The 17,500-nt window shown below is 45.6% G+C and overlaps 1 protein-coding gene across 1 annotated transcript in view; it reads right to left on the bottom strand.

Annotated features, from left to right (window-relative positions):
- Positions 1 to 3,077: 3,077 nt before the first annotated feature.
- The window catches only part of LOC132989589 (neural cell adhesion molecule L1.1-like), a 75,763-nt gene continuing 61,340 nt past the window's right edge, over positions 3,078 to 17,500 (bottom strand). Inside the window, 17 exon segments of the mRNA XM_061057289.1 lie at positions 3,078 to 7,160; positions 7,835 to 7,846; positions 8,843 to 8,915; positions 9,004 to 9,135; positions 9,981 to 10,139; positions 10,466 to 10,579; positions 10,675 to 10,851; positions 11,598 to 11,720; positions 11,816 to 12,074; positions 12,429 to 12,535; positions 13,929 to 14,151; positions 14,248 to 14,318; positions 14,997 to 15,197; positions 15,902 to 16,003; positions 16,122 to 16,249; positions 16,364 to 16,582; positions 17,123 to 17,266. Of these exon segments, the coding sequence (XP_060913272.1) occupies positions 6,902 to 7,160; positions 7,835 to 7,846; positions 8,843 to 8,915; positions 9,004 to 9,135; positions 9,981 to 10,139; positions 10,466 to 10,579; positions 10,675 to 10,851; positions 11,598 to 11,720; positions 11,816 to 12,074; positions 12,429 to 12,535; positions 13,929 to 14,151; positions 14,248 to 14,318; positions 14,997 to 15,197; positions 15,902 to 16,003; positions 16,122 to 16,249; positions 16,364 to 16,582; positions 17,123 to 17,266 (2,503 nt within the window). The 3' untranslated portion in view covers positions 3,078 to 6,901.

Here is a 17,500-nt window from a genome sequence, read left to right on the forward strand (position 1 = left end):
AACGATGCCTCCTTATGACCTAAAAAAGCAAACAAGGCCATAATATTAAAGACTGACTGATTATATTGAGTTACTCTTATTATCTAAAACTGCTGCCAGGGGGGGGGGGGGGTAGGTGTCAGAAGAATGAATGAGCACACTCTGATGGGACGGCCTTTTTTAATTTTTTTTTTACATTTTCCACGTCAAAGATTCACTGTGAGTGAAATATTAGAATTTTTAAAGAAAACAGGATGAAATTTAAAAAGAACCTTATTATCGACATAGATAAGCAAATAGATAAAATGCACTGCTTTGTCCACAGGGGGCGCCGAAATCAACACAAGCTGAAAGTTCCTCACAGGATCTTTAAGTTTTAATTAGAGGATTTTAAATGGACTCTTAAAGGGCCGGTCTTATTTTACAAATACGCTGATATTACTGTTAAAAACCCCAAATATACATTTTTTCTATGTATGTACTTTTGGGCTTTTATGCCTTTATTTGACAGGATTGTAAGTTTAGATTGTAAGTTTAGATTTTAGAACAAGCTCTGATCTGAAAACTAGGAAGGTCTTGTCAGCTAGGTGGGTGGATCGAAACTTGCTTTGAGTAGATATTGATAGTGGGTCGTTGTCAGGCTTTGTTTGGGCTGAGCACTTAAGTTTCATTCTCTGAGCATCAACAGGAGAGGCAGTTGATGCGTGTCACACCCTCTGTTGATTGCAAGCTGAAAATCTGAAACTCCAAGCTTAAAAGAGTCTGAATCTGAAACTGCAGCAGAACAAGCTCTGATCTGAAAACGTCTGACGCTTCAGCGTGGCCACAGAGCCCGGGCATCTACGACTACTGCTTTGCCTATTTCCTCTGGTCATCTGCTAAATGCAACATGTGCTACAAAGAAATCTCTGTCATTCATGGGAACAGAAAAAGACACATCTGTCATAGACAACGAAATCTTAACAACTTGTCTCTGCTTAAGAAAGCCTCTTCTACCCACCCTTCATTTACTTTTGGCCTCTGGAACTGTCAATCTGCTGTGAGTAAAACTGAATTCATCCAAGCAGACATTCAGGCACTTGCCCTTACTGAAACCTGGATCCGCCCAGAAAATACACCAGCTGCTCTTTGTGTTGACACAGTGTTCTCACACACACCCTGCTCTGTTGGACGTGGAGGTGGTACAGGTATCCTCATTTCTAATACCTGGAAATTCAATAAACTCTTCCCACTGAGCAACAACTCCTCATTTGAATATCACACAATCTTGGTTACTGCTCCTATTAAAATATACATTGCTATCATTTACCGCCCACCAGGGTGTAATCTGAATGATTTTGTTGTGGAACTGGACATGCTACTCTCAGAAATCCCTGATGATGGAACACCACTGATTGTAATGGGAGACATGAATATACACACTGATAAAGCCCAGGCAACAGACTTCCCCCCCCACTACGCTCTGCCAATGAAAGTCTGATCCAACCTTCACAACAGGGTCCTAAGTCTCTGACTAGACTCTTCTCCTCTGTCGCCCCCCGGTGGTGGAATGAACTTCCAAACTCCATGTGATCTGCAGAGTCCCTCTGCACCTTTAAGAAAAAGCTAAAGACCCAGCTCTTTCATGAATACCTACTAACTTAATGATGATGGTCTCCATATTATTGATGATGATGATGGTAATGACGATGGTTTTTGTTTGATAAAGACGACTTATAAGATGGTTTCTATACTGATTAGAGCTCTCAAGAACTGCCCTCAATGTTGTGCTTTGCCTCTGGTCACTTCCTGTCAGCACCTGTGTGTCCAATCAGACTCAAAGCTGATCGTTTGCTCTTACTGACATTGTTCCTTTTTTCTAGATCCTTGCTTGTGTTGTTCTTACTCTCTGATGTACGTCGCTTTGGAGAAAAGAGTCTGCTCAGTGAATTGTAGAATTATGCCTTTATTTGACAGGATTGTAAATTTAGATTCTGGACGGTTGTTGTCCATTGTTTTGAATTAAGACTGCAGTACCCATTTGAAACAATAGGGGTCAGCGTTACATATTGCTCCTTAAACACAAGTTAGAAACATAATGTATTTATCATTATCAGTGCAAGGCTTTTACACTTCAGTGTTTGCTCTTCTACATATTTGCTTCTGGATAGTAGAGTAAGAAACCAGTTGGAGACTAAAGAATGACAAGCCGGGAAGGAGCCGCAGGTCAGATTTGAACACGAGGCGCCCGCTCGAAGGACGGTAGCCACCATACTTGGGGCGTGACCTAACCACTAACCATCGGTGCCCCAAATTAGACCTTTTTAATATGTTTTTTATATCCGTGGATTATTATTTCAGACACCAGATACCTAGACGCCTGGAAGCCAAAGACAAGTCATAATCCCAGGGTTGTGTTTGCCGTGACACCTAACTCACACTGTTGCAGGGTAATAGTTTTAATCATCAGTTTCCTGTTCCGCTGCATTCCACACCTTTGACCGCTCTCCATCTAACAGTAACCAATGCAGTCGAGCCAAGCTGTAAAAAAAAACCTTTTCTTAAGAACTGCTCCCAGGTGAAAAAGAAAAGGTAGTTGTACATTCATATTCCTACTTTCATTAAAGCTACTCTCATGCTTCACTTCAGTTTCTAAGTAAATCATTTATTTTACATCCCTTTATCCCTTTAACTCCATTGTGTTTGGAAGCTTTTCAATTAAAACCATAGACTTTTTAAAAAGAAGGATGACTTTAAAGGGTTAACAGCACTTTGTGTGTCTTATAGCCGTGCAGGTGCACTCTTAGACCTTCGGAGGGCACCAACGTGCGTCAGTCCAAATTCCTACATATTGTTGCTTTAAGTGTCTCATTTTTAGAGTTAAATATGTACATTTACATTTTGTCTTACTTTTAAAGCTGTCTTAACAGTCTTAATCTCCAACCAGCCTTTCAGGAAGTAACCGACCAAAATGTCCTCATTCACCAAAAGTTCCTAATTTTTGGGTCCTGTTGACTGTTGGACGAGACCACACACACACACACACACACACACACACACACACACACACACACACACACACACACAGACACAGTGGAGAATAAGCACCAGGTCTGAGGTCTGTTCAGGATATGCGTAGTCCATGTTTATTTATTAGTTGACAGTCTGGGGTTAGTTTGCCGGCTACAGAACAGCGCACAATGCAACAAGCAGGTACATCAGCACACCTCAATATTGCAGTAACCCCTCCCTCATGCCCCCTCCCCCCTCTGTAAATATGCATGTGTGTGTTTGAATTTTGAACCCCACTTCTCCCCAGCTGCTTCCCCTCACCACTCACACACAGATACACACATTCACACGCACACACACCAAACAGCCGTCCTCCCGTGTCATCACATCCCTCCTGTCATACTGATTCATTTCGTTGTGTTAGTTACTGATCGTATCAAAATCACTGATGACAATACTGACCGCGTCGTCGTAACTGATATAAGCACTGTTGTTGTTTTATTGTTTTCATTTGCAGTATTATTATTTATAACTTTTTTTTTTGTCTTTTACTTGTTTTTATTTTAATTTTCCCCCAAAGTGTTTATATGTATAAAAGAAGGCTGAAACAGAGACAGACAGACAGACAGACACACAGACACACAGACAGGCAGACACACAGACAGGCAGGGCTGTACAGTCAGCTTCAGGTGCAGAGAGGAAAGGAGTCAAGACCTGCGAGACGTCGAACAAGGCAACATGTTCAGGTTTGATTACAGACTGCAGATCGGATCAGAAGTGTTGTTGAAGTTTTGTATTTTGTCCATCACCTTCCTCCCATCATCCATTTTCAAAATAGCCTTACATCCCTTGAGTTTAACACAATATATTTTTTAAAAACATTTAATTTATTGATGTTTTTGTATCAAGCACAAAAACTTGAATGAGCGGATGCATCTCAGAAAGTAAAAAAAAAAAAAAATGATTAACTGCTCTACCTTAAAAACATTTACAGCCCAAGCACTGTAGCATCCTCTTCCAATCATTTCTGTAGTGTGAATGATTGACAGGGGTCGTGGCCCGCCCCCTTGATTTGTTGATAATTTTGGGAACAATTTAGTATGTGTGACACACGATGGTCAAATTATGTTTCGCTAATTGTTACGGATTCTTGAAGGAAAAAACAGATCAAAATACAAACTATTTTTGAAAGCTTAGGAACATCTTCAGTGGGAACCAGCCAGCTTGAAACTATGGGCTACATCTGCAGCCTTTGGATTTGTTGACAATAATAAGAACACAAAGGACTCCTCAGGCTTGTGTCTCCTGTCCCTCTCTGCTCCACAAACGTTAAAAACAAAGTTCAGCTCTGGGTCCAAACACTGGGGAAGTCCCTGGTTAGTTTAACGTACCCTCTCTTGATTCGTCAGACAGTTTTGTCCGGCACATTGGGGCCACAAAAATAATAAACCCTCTGAGTATTGAGATTTATTTCCTGTCGAGGGCAGAGGACGACATCACCTCGCCCGAGTTCATTCAAACATCAGCGCCCAGTCAGGGCATATAAATGTTAACATTTATGACATGACTTAATAATCCATATTATCTGCTGCATCTCTAAAGCGCTATAAAGACACTTGTTGAGGGGGGAGGGGTGGAGGGTTCTCACTATGATTCTAGTCTTCTCTAAATGTCTCTGGGCTACTAATCGAAACAAGAGGAAAACCTAAGAGGAGACGATGGCGTGTGTGTGTGTGTGTGTGTGTGTGGGGGGGGGGGTATTATGATACAAAAGCTGCAGCAGAGGAACGCCACAGTACAAATTCCAACAGAGCAACAGATAATAAAAAAAATTACAATTTTGTTCATCTTATAAAAGAAGCAATGGAAATAAAAAATGACAATCTCAAGGTTCTATTTACATTCAGAGAACGATACGTCAGATTCTCTTTCTCCTCCTCCTCCTCCTCCTGGGGCGTTTCTGTCCTCCCTCCTCCCTCTCTCCTTCAGAGGGTCCCATATGGTTTTGCTACAGAGGACCTCCATGTCCATAAGCCTCCGCTTAATGCATGCATCAGTGTACATGTGCGTGCATGGTGTGTGTATGCATAGGAATGTCTTTCTGTCTGTTATCACTTTCTACGGTGGCCCTGAAAGCTCAGAGGACTGCAAGATCAAACACATAACATAACGCTGTTTCAGGGACTATAAACCTGTGACTATGAAATGGCTCCTCCTGTCCAGTAATGCAAATTTGAGGAGTCACTTCAATTTTGGTAATTACTCTTGTACGATTCCCCTGAGGAACACCAGCTGCAGGTAAGTAATGAGCCATGCAATCAAAATGTCAAAACTATCAGATAAAAACATCATAGCTCAGATCAACTTTTCACTGTTTGTCATTGATTTGCAGATTGTTTAACTTTTACACCAGTTATAGCTTAATGCATGTTTCCCCAAATTGATGAAGCAGTTTTCCTTTGAGCTTCTAGGTATCCAGTTTAGACGTGTTTGCAGCGCAATGAACATTCAGGGCCACCGTAACATCCTGATCCTGCTGAGTAACAGGACTGATCTAAGGATGATGGGATAGAAATGCGTTTGGGTAGAAATGTATGATTTGACAGATGGGATGCGCGGACAAGAGGGAGGAGAGAAGGCTTAACTGGACACTCGTTTAAGGCAACAGATCTCCCATCGCTGCAGGTTAAAAGGCAGCGACGGAGAGCACGGACAATCGCACGCACGCACACAAAATGAAAGTCACTCTTTGAACTTAAAATGCGAAAAAACATTAACTGAATTATTTGTTAAATGCCTCCGAGGGGGGGGCATGCATCTTAGGTTTGACAGCCGCGCACACAACAATAAATAGACAAATCATTCCCAGACACATGCACACAAACACAAATAAATAGCTCGCTAACAGTGTAAACAAAGACACATCGTGGTGACGTTTGACAACAATGCACAAAAAGTGAAGAATATAACTGAAATGGTGATGTGTGTGTATAAAAAAACAACCGAATATGACTTGATATAATATATAACCGATGTGTTAATGACACTTAAGTGTTTATACACGATGACACAATGTGGTTGTCAGACAAGATGGAAAGATTTCCCTTTTTCTTCATCACATCTTATCTTCCTCTCCTTGGCGTTGTTGCACCGGCTGTTTGTAAATCCAGCACTATACGTTGAATTTATTAAGTTATTAGACTGGGTTAAACTGGTCAAATGTCAGAGAAACATTGACTAGTAAAGCTTTTTGTCTGTGGCTGTGTCCAATCAGAAAGCAATCCAAAATGCAAAGTCAACTAAGCATCATGTCTAAGCAGAAACATTTATCGTTTCCAGCAGGAGATTTGTTGTTTTTTAACCGAAGCAGCGAGCAATTTGCCTGTTTGGTTATCGACTTTGCAGCCATTCCAGCCAACAGTAACATGGAGTACACCTTAAGAAGGAACTATTCCGAGTAGTTCAACCTGCTGTAATTAAGAGATGCATCACAATCGACTTGGGGAAAGTTTAAATTCTGACGATATCAAGTCTGGAGTTACAAACAGCTGGAGCAGCTGGCTCCTCCCTCTGTTTTTGTCTTACAGAAGAGTGATGGTTTTGTGATCTGGTTTTGCATGTCTTCTTGAATGTGTGTGTGTGTGTGTGTGTGTGTTTTTCAGTGTGTGTTTGTGTGTAAACTTGAAGTAGAAAAGGTAAGACATCCTGTAAACATCTGCACTGCATAAACCTGTGGAATGTACTGAGACAGTGTGTGTGTGTGTGTGTGTGTGTGTGTGTGTGTGTGTGTGTTGTTGCACTTTAACGTTACAGGCAGTGGAGTCAGGAGTGGTCTGTCCCTTTGTGTTGGTGCTGCAGGCGGGCAGTGTGTATGTATGTATGTATGTGTGTGTGTGTGTGTGTGTGTGTGTGTGTGTGTGTGTGTGTGTGTCTAGCTGGGCCGGTTCAGGATGCTCGACATGGATGGAGCGATGGGTGGAGGAGGGACTGCGTTAACAGGGGAGGCAGGACCAGAGCTCTCGTTGCCGTGGGGAACGGGTCCCCGGCCGCTGTACTGGCCGATGAAGGAGCCGTCCTCGTTGAACTGGATGTCCACGCTGTCTCCGTATTCAGCCAGAGAGTCGTCACTGCCCAGTTTACTCTTCCCGCACAGAGACGGCTGGCTGTCTGAGCGCTTCTCGTCTGCATCACTGAAAGACGACAGAGACGGAAAAAAGACATTAGCTATACTTTAGGATTTATTTCGGGGGAGGGGCGGTTTGTGACTTTATTGGAGTGAGAGAGCGGGGAATGAGCCACAGGTCGGATTTGAACCCGGGTCACCCACCTCGAGGACTGCAGCTTATGTTCATGGGGTGCACAAATCACTCGGACATGGGCGCCCCAACTGGTTGCTTCTTAATGCGATGAAGTTACCCACAGCTTTGACTACTTTTGTGGTAAATTTAGCTTTTAATAATGTTTCATAGTAAATCAATGCATAATTCTTTAATTATCAAAGCTATAACTGTATTGCCATTAAACAGCAGAAATTCTAAAGTAAGATCCTTTCAAAAGAGGCTTTACATTTGGACTTACAGTGATGCATGTGACACAAAATAACCTCACTCTGCCAGAAACTAAAGCTGACACAAAGCTGAATAAAATGGAGGCGGGGTGAATAAAAATAATTCCAAGGAGCTTTAGAGGACACATGTGTTTCAAAGAATCACTAAAAGTCTTGAATAGAGTCGTTCTGAGATGTTATTAAACAGGTTAAAATGGCAAGATGCACAAACACACAAACAGTTAAACTACTAGTTTAGTTATATTTCATGACACACAATCTCAATGCATGCATGGTTGACTTTTCTGACTTCCTCACCTCTCCAGAGATCTGCAGGCCGAGCATTGGGGCAAGAAAAAAAAATAGAAAGAGGATGAAAAAGGAGAACCGAGGAGGTGTTAGATGCACAGTGTCAAACGGAGCAGGCAGCAAAGACATCGGTGCAAAAACAGAAGTGAATTAGTAAAAAATGTGAATTAGAAGATTAGTTCCAGAATGAAGTTGTTAGTTGTTAATTAAGTTGAAGAGGTTAGAAACACTCAAGGAAAGTGCTTGATTAGAAAAATATGTGTGTTAATAAAATGGGAACTTGTGCGAACGCTGATATTGTAAAAGTCAGTCCCCGTAGGATTAAGCATCCTTCACTGTGATAGTTTTGGTCGTTAATGCCTTTTATCATGAAACGCCGGATTTTGAAAAGATGTTATGAAAGTTGTGATTGTTTTGTGGCAACTGTCAGGGGCGGCATTAGCTCAGTCCGTTGGGATTTGAGGTAAAGGTCCAGTCAGTGATCTTACTATCTGATCATTAAGGAAACATGTTGAAGTGCTGGCTTCTCTGACAACAATGCAGCAGTCAGTATGTCCTCCTTCTAACTTTAGATTCTGCTCCTGAATGCTCTGGATTTGTTTGGACCAGAGAAGGTAGGCGCTTTTAAGACACCCCCCCACACGGCCGTTTTGGACGCCCCTCGGTTTGCCAGATATGAGGCACCAGTCCCTGTGCAGTCACCTCCGCACTCTGACAACTCGACATAAATGCATGTTTGTGCTTTCAGGCCTTTGAATGTGTGAAGCATGTTTCAGAGTGAACAGAGTGAACAATCTGGATGAATAAAGTGTGTCAGATTAACAACTTGGACAAACACTCCAGAAAAGCCATCAATTAGCTCAGCAAATTGTCTGTCCTCGGACATCACTACCGATCAGTTTTCATGTCCAGATGACAGATTTAACGTTTGAAAATAGTTGAAACTGAACTTAATTGTCATTAAAATCTCATCTGAAACTGTGTGTATGCATAAAAGAACCCCATAAAAAGACTCACCTGTACTCTCCGAAAGTCTCATCTTTCATTGGCCGAGCCTCAGAGTCTACTTCCTTGTCTTCTTTGTCCTTCACTGTAAAAAGAAAAGAAACCCTCACAATCAAACTGGTGATTAGAGACTTACACGGTTCTTTAGTTTTGGATGTTCTGTTTGGTCCTACCTGCGTATTTGCCGCCCTTCCTGCGTTTGATGAGGCAGAGGATGAGCAGTATCAGCACCAGCAGCACGATGGCGCTGATGAGTCCAATCAGCCAACCCTGTGTGGCGAACCCACCGGTTATCTCTGAGGGTTCTGAGAGACGGAGAGACGGAGAGACATCGTCAACAAAACGGGAAACTACAGAACGCTGCTGGACTCTTAAATCTGCTCACAGTTTATTCTTAAATCTGGTCTCTGTGACGTTTCTTTACTTAATCAACACAATAACTTTATTGATTTTTAGGCAGATTTAGAGAAACTCCTGAGATGAACGTCAGAGATGATGATGTTTCTCAGAAAGTGTCATTCATACTGTGTAAACTGCTTAAAGGCAGGGTTAGTAATTCTCAAAAACTAGCATGATTTTGAAAGTAGCATTCCCTCAGTGCTCCTTCTGCACCCGCCCCCTCCCCTCTGTGCTCCCTCTAAAGCCACGCCCCCTCACTTACATGCACGAGCGTCGTCCCTCCAGAAGTGTCGTCTCATGTCTCATTCAGTAAACTCACAGTATAAACTCCTAAAGTCATCGGTGACGCTCTTTGAGTGTGAGCTAGAGAGCGAGCAGGGAGACAGGGAGGCGTCTGATTGGTTCATCAGATTGGTACCTCGTAGCAGACATTGGTCAAAGTTTTTACAGACTTACAAACTGATACAGATGATGGATTTTCTTTGTTCCTTTTTCAGAGAACATGAGTTATTAATGTCTGTCAGGACCTAAAGACAATTTACACCAAAGTCTTAAAAAGTGGATCTGGAGGAAATGACCAAACCTGCCTAGTAAGTTTTTGGCAAATTCTGACAATTAAGAGCATCGTCTTTTCCAGCCTTCAGTCGTTATTTCAGAGTCATTCGTTTAGCAGACACTTTTATTTAAATGACAAACATCAGAGGGTAAGCATTGCGTTGTCTGTTTGTGCACACTTCCTCCGCACTGTTACCTGGTCCTTTAGTCATCGTCTCCTCTTCCCACTGCGTGATGTTTCCGTGCATGATTGCTAGCTTGTACTCGGTTCCTGGTTTGAGGCCACTCAGCGAATAGAAACCCTGCGTGGTGTTCACCACCTCTGACTCCTCCCAGAAATTCCTCTCACAGTCGACTGCAGCAAACACAAACACAAACACAAACACAAACACAAACACACAGGAAAGTCTTAGATTACTGAAGTTGTAGTTGTGTAATATTCTGCACAACTAAACGATTCTCCACTCTCTTCTTCTCTTGCTCTTCTTCCTTTAGCTTCCTTAATGTGCTCTAACAACATCTGCCCATCGCGCCTGTTGTTCAAAGTGTTTCCATCTCATGTAAGAGTCCTGACAGGCAGGTAACTTAAGGACATGTTCATTTAATTATTAATAACAACATCCTACATTCTCAATTTCCCCCCACATGCACTCTAACATGCATTAAAAACCCCTCTCTTACAGCGCTTCCTGCAGTAGTGGATGGTGAAGCCGTGGTTCCTGTCTCGCTCTCCGGGCACCCAGCTCAGGTTGAGCGACTTGTTACTGGAAACTATGGACACGTTGGATGGAGGCACTGAAAGAAGAAGACAACAACAAGGTGAGCAAGCATACAAAGAAAAACTACACTTGAAAATAAAAAACTCTTGGATCAAAACGCGATGATTTCACCTCCATCGAGCTGGGTGGCGCCCCGCCGTGTGATGGGGGGCCCTTCTCCGGCGTTGGTGCGTGCGATCACATTGAAGCTGTAGTAGCTGCTGGGGTCCAGAGAGTTCAACTCAATGTGAGTGACACTGGGATCGCTGATGATCTCCATCTGCAACGTGCCGTCTCTGTTCTCCACCTCTGCACACCAAGCACAGAAAACAAGACGATCAGCAGGAGTGGATTTTTCAATGTGCAGGGACCCAAAGACGCTTGACATGGTGGAGGAACAATAAGAATACAAACAACAAACAAAAACAAGACAGAGGCGTAACAAGCCTTCACAGGCCTAGACTGCGCCGGGCTTATAAAGGGATAGGGGGAGAGATGGGATAAAATGCAGGAAGAGGGATAGGGAGCAAGGGGGTGGGGGGATGGGGAGTAAGGGTTTCTGCCACGGGGGTCAGAGAGTGATGGCCGCAGTCAGGAGATTCTTTTTCATTCAGTGACAGATTTGATGTTGGAGTGAAAAGAGAGATTGGAGTTGAGGTTGCCGACCTTGGAGGATGGGCGGATGGAAACCCAAGATTTGATGTTTTGTTAAATGGACTTTAGCTTGTATATTTCTTTTCTAGTCTTCTGACTACTCAAAGCTCTTTTACACCGCAGGTCACACCTCCACATTCACACACTGATGGTAGAGGCTGCTGGGTAAAGAGTTCATCAGAAGTAACCCATACCCATTCATACTCCGCCCACAAATCTGCAGGAGCAACTTGGGTGTTAAGGGTCTTGCCCAAGGACACATTGGACATGTGGCTGCAGGAGCTGGGGATCCAATCCCAGACCTTCCCTTTGAGGGACAACCGACTCTACCACTGAGCCACAGCCTCTGTTTTATGCTGTTGCGAGATGTATTGCATGAAACAAATAAGAAAAACAAGTACCCTGTTGATACTGCACCATGTAGCCCTGCAGGAGGCCGTTGGTTTCCTCAGGAGGGGTCCAGTAGAGAATCAGAGATCTCTCTGTTGGACTCTCAAACCGGAGTGAAGCAGGAGGACCGGGCGCTGCGCAGACAAACCGGGAACATGCACATGTGAGTGACAGTATCTTAAAAAATACAGGAAATATATTTATTTCTTTAGATCTCTTTTAAACCCACCTCCCTCCGGGGTGAAGAAGTGGTGCGGAGTAGAGTTAGGCCCCTCCCCCTTGCTGTTCACGACGGTCATGGTTAGCGCGTAGTGTGAAAACAGCCGCAGCCCCGACACCTCCTCCGACGTCTGCGTGCCGTGCACCTCCACCTCCCTGCTCTCCACGTGCCGCTCCCTCAATCGCTCCTCTCTCTCCTCCTCGTGGTGAGGTTTACCGAGAGACCTCCGGTCCCGCCCCCCCTGGGGACCCAACCTACTGATGTAGATCTGACATGGAGGCAGAGAGAACGTCATTAATCTGATTTTCTTTGCAGAAGTTGAAAACAACAAGAGGAGAAATAAAGACAGCAACAGGCGATGACAAAAAAACAGAAAACTAAACAACCTTCCTGAGTTCTTCTCACTGGATATCTCCATCTTGTGAAAGCGCAGGTCGTGTATTTATATCAACAAAGTCACATGTGACCTCTGATGACCCCCGGACAGGTAAATATCTTAGCACTCATTCCCACAGAGTCTTCTCCTGCTCATGGATTTTGAGTGACTTACAACTCTTGCAGTCATTCCGGTTTCAAAGAACCATGGTTACCTTAGTAACCTTTGATTTTTTTTGTCTCTTACCTTGTATCCCCTCAGCCGCCCTCGGATGTTCTGGGCTTGGTTCCACTTCACTCTGACGGTGCTGTTCATCACTGTGGTGGAGACTCCGGTTGGAGCTTCTTTGGGCTCTGAGAGAAACAGACAGAAACAACAATAACCAGGTATTAGCAGGAGAAATCACTTCGAGCGAGTGGGAGTGGGGTGGTGACGTGGTGACGTGGTGACGTGGTGACGTGGTGACGTGGTGACGTGGTGACGTGGCGCTACTTTAACCGTCGCTGGAAAACAAACACCCAAATTATTTAATTTGACTCCCCGTCCTTCAGGAGTCTCTCTGTGTGGAGTCTGCATGTTCTCGGTTTCCTCCCACAAAGACATGCTTGTTAGGTTCCTCTCCTCTCCTCTCCTCTCCTCTCCTCTCCCCTCCCCTCCTCCCCTCCTCTCCTCTCCTTTCCTCTCCTTTCCTCTCCTCTCCTCTCCCCTCCCCTCCTCCCCTCCTCTCCTCTCCTCTCCTCTCCTCTCCCCTCCTCTCCTCTCCTTTCCTCTCCTCTCCTCTCCCCTCCTCCCCTCCTCTCCTCTCCTCTCCTCCCCTCCTCTCTCTCTCTCCTCTCCCCTCCCCTCCTCTCCTCTCCTCCCCTCCTCTCTCTCTCTCCTCTCCTCTCCCCTCCTCTCCTCTCCTCTCCTCCCCTCCCCTCCTCTCTCTCTCCTCTCCTCTCCCCTCCCCTCCTCTCCTCTCCTCTCCTCTCCTCTCCCCTCCCCTCCTCTCTTTTCCTCTCCCCTCCCCTCCTCTCCTCCTCTCCTCTCCTCTCCTCTCCCCTCCCCTCCCCTCCCCTCCTCTCCTCTCCTCTCCTCTCCCCTCCTCTCCTCTCCTCTCCCCTCCTCCCCTCCTCTCCTCTCCTTTCCTCTCCTTTCCTCTCCTCTCCTCTCCCCTCCCCTCCTCCCCTCCTCTCCTCTCCTCTCCTCTCCCCTCCTCTCCTCTCCTTTCCTCTCCTCTCCTCTCCCCTCCTCCCCTCCTCTCCTCTCCTCTCCTCCCCTCCTCTCTCTCTCTCCTCTCCCCTCCCCTCCTCTCCTCTCCTCCCCTCCTCTCTCTCTCTCCTCTCCTCTCCCCTCCTCTCCTCTCCTCTCCTCCCCTCCCCTCCTCTCTCTCTCCTCTCCTCTCCCCTCCCCTCCTCTCCTCTCCTCTCCTCTCCTCTCCTCTCCCCTCCCCTCCTCTCTTTTCCCCTCCCCTCCCCTCCTCTCCTCCTCTCCTCTCCTCTCCCCTCCCCTCCCCTCCCCTCCTCTCCCCTCCTCTCCTCTCCTCTCCTCTCCCCTCCTCTCCTCTCCTCTCCTCCCCTCCTCTCCCCTCCTCTCCTCTCCTCCCCTCCCCTCCTCTCTCTCTCCTCTCCTCTCCTCTCCTCTCCCCTCCCCTCCTCTCTCTCTCCTCTCCTCTCCTCTCCTCTCCCCTCCCCTCCTCTCCTCTCCTCTCCTCTCCTCTCCTCTCCTCTCCTTTCCCCTCCCCTTAAAAGATCTAAAGTGACCTACTGTCCTCTCCCGAGTGTCCTATGTCAGACTGCGGTGGCGGTCCCGCTCCCAGCGAGTTCACAGCCTGGACTTTGATCTCAAACGGCTCGTACGTCCCTGTGTTGTTTACATGAAACGGCGGCGAGACGACGTAGCCATCTTCCCAATCTGCGCCTGGCTTTCCGGACTTCCATGACACCTTGTACTTGAAATCCGGACCGTAATACAAGTGATTCTCCATCTCCTGCAGGTGCACAAACATGTCGTGTTTGGATTGAGTACAGAATGCATCGAGGAAGAGAATATTTACATTAAGAAACATCCAGACTGAAGTACTCACGTCCCACGATATGGTCAGAGTCTTTGCGTCCGTGGACTCACTGCGCACATTTTCCGGGTTTGTGCCAGGAACTGGAGGTAAACGGAGCGGGAGAGAGGATTAGTAAAGACAGGAAACAGCTTCACAGAGAAGATAGCATGACGAGTATTTAATTACTAATGAGGACTACAATTCTACAATTCTACAATTCACTGATCAGACTCTTTAATCCAAAGAGACGTACATCAGAGAGTAAGAACAACACAAACAAGGATCTAGAAAAAAGGGAACAATGTCAGTAAGAGCAAACGATCAGCTTTGAGTCTGATTGGACACACAGGTGCTGACAGGAAGTGACCAGAGGCAAAGCACAACATTGAGGGCAGTTCTTGAGAGCTCTAATCAGTATAGAAACCATCTTATAAGTCGTCGTTATCAAACAAAAACCATCGTCATTACCATCATCATCATCAATAATATGGAGACCATCATCATTAAGTTAGTAGGTATTCATGAAAGAGCTGGGTCTTTAGCTTTTTCTTTAAGGTGCAGAGGGACTCTGCAGATCACATGGAGTTTGGAAGTTCATTCCACCACCGGGGGGCGACAGAGGAGAAGAGTCTAGTCAGAGACTTAGGACCCTGTGGTGAAGGTTGGATCAGACGCCTTTCATTGGCAGAGCGTAGTGGGGGGGGAGGGAGTGTAGACTCTAATAAAATCCTGCAGTCGAGGTTACTTTTTAAGAATTCCCCTGTTACTTCATCACTCACCAGCCGGCGGCGTCCTGAGCTGCTCCGACGGTAGGCTGGGCTCGCTGCGCCCGAGCTGGTTGACGGCGATGACTCTGAAGCGGTAGGTGCAGAACGGGTGCAGTGTCAGCTGACGGTGGTTAAAGTCTCCGGGAACAATCTCCAACCTCTCCCACTTTCCCACCGCCAAGTGTTGCTCCTCCCGCGCCTCCACGATGAACTCTGAAAGACACGAACAATGTTAAAGCTCATCTGTCAACAAACAAACCCCCCAATCATGAGAAAAGTCCATCCTCTCCGTCTTCTCTCTGCTCCACTTTTCAGAAAATGTGTGCTCAAACAGGCCGTTTGGAGATTTTCCCTTCATGACATCACAAAGGGCAGTAGCCCCTCCCCCAGGTGGGTGACTCCTCCCACAGCTAGGTGTTTGTTCTGCCCTCTGAGTCTGCCTTCTCACCGTAAACAATAGGACATGGAGCGAGAAAGCACTGAGTACACCCGAGCCCTTCCAGAGAGGGGGCGTGGTCAGACACAGCTCATTTACATATTTAAAGGTACAGACACAGAAACAGCCTGTTCTGAGCAGGGCTGAAATAGAGGGGTTTATAGAATACTAGTATGTGTGTGTCGGTGTGTGTGTGTGTGTGTGTGTGTGTCGGTGTGTGTGTGTGTGTGTGTGTGTGTGTGTGTGTGTGTGTGTGTCGGTGTGTGTGTCGGTGTGTGTGTGTGTGTGTGTGTGTGTGTGTGTGTCGGTGTGTGTGTGTGTGTGTGTGTGTGTGTGTGTGTGTGTGTGTGTGTGTGTCGGTGTGTGTGTGTGTGTGTGTGTGTGTGTGTGTGTGTGTGTGTGTCAGTGTGTGTGTGTGTCGGTGTGTGTGTGTGTGTGTGTCGGTGTGTGTGTGTGTGTGTGTGTGTGTGTGTGTGAGTACCTATGATGGGGCTGTTGTGTGAGCTTCCTGGGATCCAGCTCAGAGTGAGGCTGTAGTCTTCAACGTCAGACAGAGTCAGATCTTTTGGAGGGTCCGGCCGTGCTGAGGGTCACACATTAAAAACTGTGAGTGTCACACTGTCACGCATACACACAAACCACATGTCTCATTAAAGCACACACACACACACACACACACACACACACGCATGATGACATACCTACTACCGTGATGGAGCCGCTGGCCTTCACGCTGTCCAGGTCCGTGCTGACCTCGCAGGTGTACTGTGCGTTGTCGCTTGATTGGACGTTTGTCACTCTCAGGGTGCCGTTTTCAAACACAGTGTGCCTAAAAATAACACAAACAATTCTTATTGTTACAGTTTGTGTTATTAAGTTTATTAAGGTCATTTTTTAAATTCTGCATTCTTTTCACTCCGTGTGTGTGAGTGTGTGTTTCTACTTGTCATCAGGCGACGACTCGAGCAGCTCGTGTCCGTGTTTCCTCCAGCTGATCTTGTATTCGAGTTTAGGATCTCTGTAGAAGCCGCAGTCCAGCAGGGCGCTGGTTCCTCTGAGCGCGCGCACGTCCTGCGGGCTCGTCAGAATCAATGTCTGATCTGACGGGACACAGGAAAAGTTCAAATTAGTGTTTTTGTGGTTTAATCGCGCACACCTTCGTCTGTGACAGAAACGTCTCGCCGCGGCATCTTTTTTTTTTTTTTATGTCGGCTAACGGCTAACGGTTAGCGTGTGCAGTTGCTTCCTCCGCTCATTCATTGGTGCTGAGAGCTGAAATATTGAATAGATATGAGCTGGAGCAGTGACTTTCTGTTTTTCTGTTTTTCTATTTGTTTTTTTCTTGGCTGATGGTCTTGGTTAATCTGTTCCCATTCATTTTGTTGTTGTTTTGTCTAAAAACCTTAATTGTTTTGGCCAACAAGTCCATCATCATACACTGATTGATAAAAACATTTTTATTTTTCTTGTGAATAATGAAGCACAAAAATAAGAAGGGGTAGGAGCAGAAACGTTTTTAACTTCTTCCTAATCCCTTTTGAACATGAACTTTATTATTTGAGTTTTTTATTTTGTTGCTATGGATCCAGTTTGTTTTTTTGTTTTGTTTTTTTCCTTTTTATTTTGTATCCAATAAATGACTATAAAAAAAAAACAATAAAAATAAATACATGTGTGTGCGTGGGACTCTTAATCTCCATACAGGTGAGCAGTGATGGAGATGTTGGTGTGTTTGGGGCAGCTGTACGCTCGGCTGTCTTCGTTGGCGGCGTTGGAGAGCTTGACGTCCCTGGTCAGCGGTGAGAAACGAGCGTGAGACAGCAGAGGGATCCTGTCCTCGTCCTCCCTACAGAGACGACACACACACACACACAGACACACACTTACTGACAGCTCTTCAGTCTTTATTCCAACATCACACACTCACATCTCAGCAGCAGTTAAAGGCTGTAACTCAAATTAACGGAGGAGAGTTTCAAATGAGATGAATAAAAGACGAGCGGAGAGAGAGAATAGATGAATGGTTTGTGGGCAAAGTGAGAGAGTACCCAGGGCCCTGTCCTAAGATTTGTATTATTAT

This window comes from Labrus mixtus, chromosome 15 (genome assembly GCF_963584025.1).
Source record: "Labrus mixtus chromosome 15, fLabMix1.1, whole genome shotgun sequence".
Taxonomy (NCBI): Eukaryota; Metazoa; Chordata; class Actinopteri; order Labriformes; family Labridae; genus Labrus; species Labrus mixtus.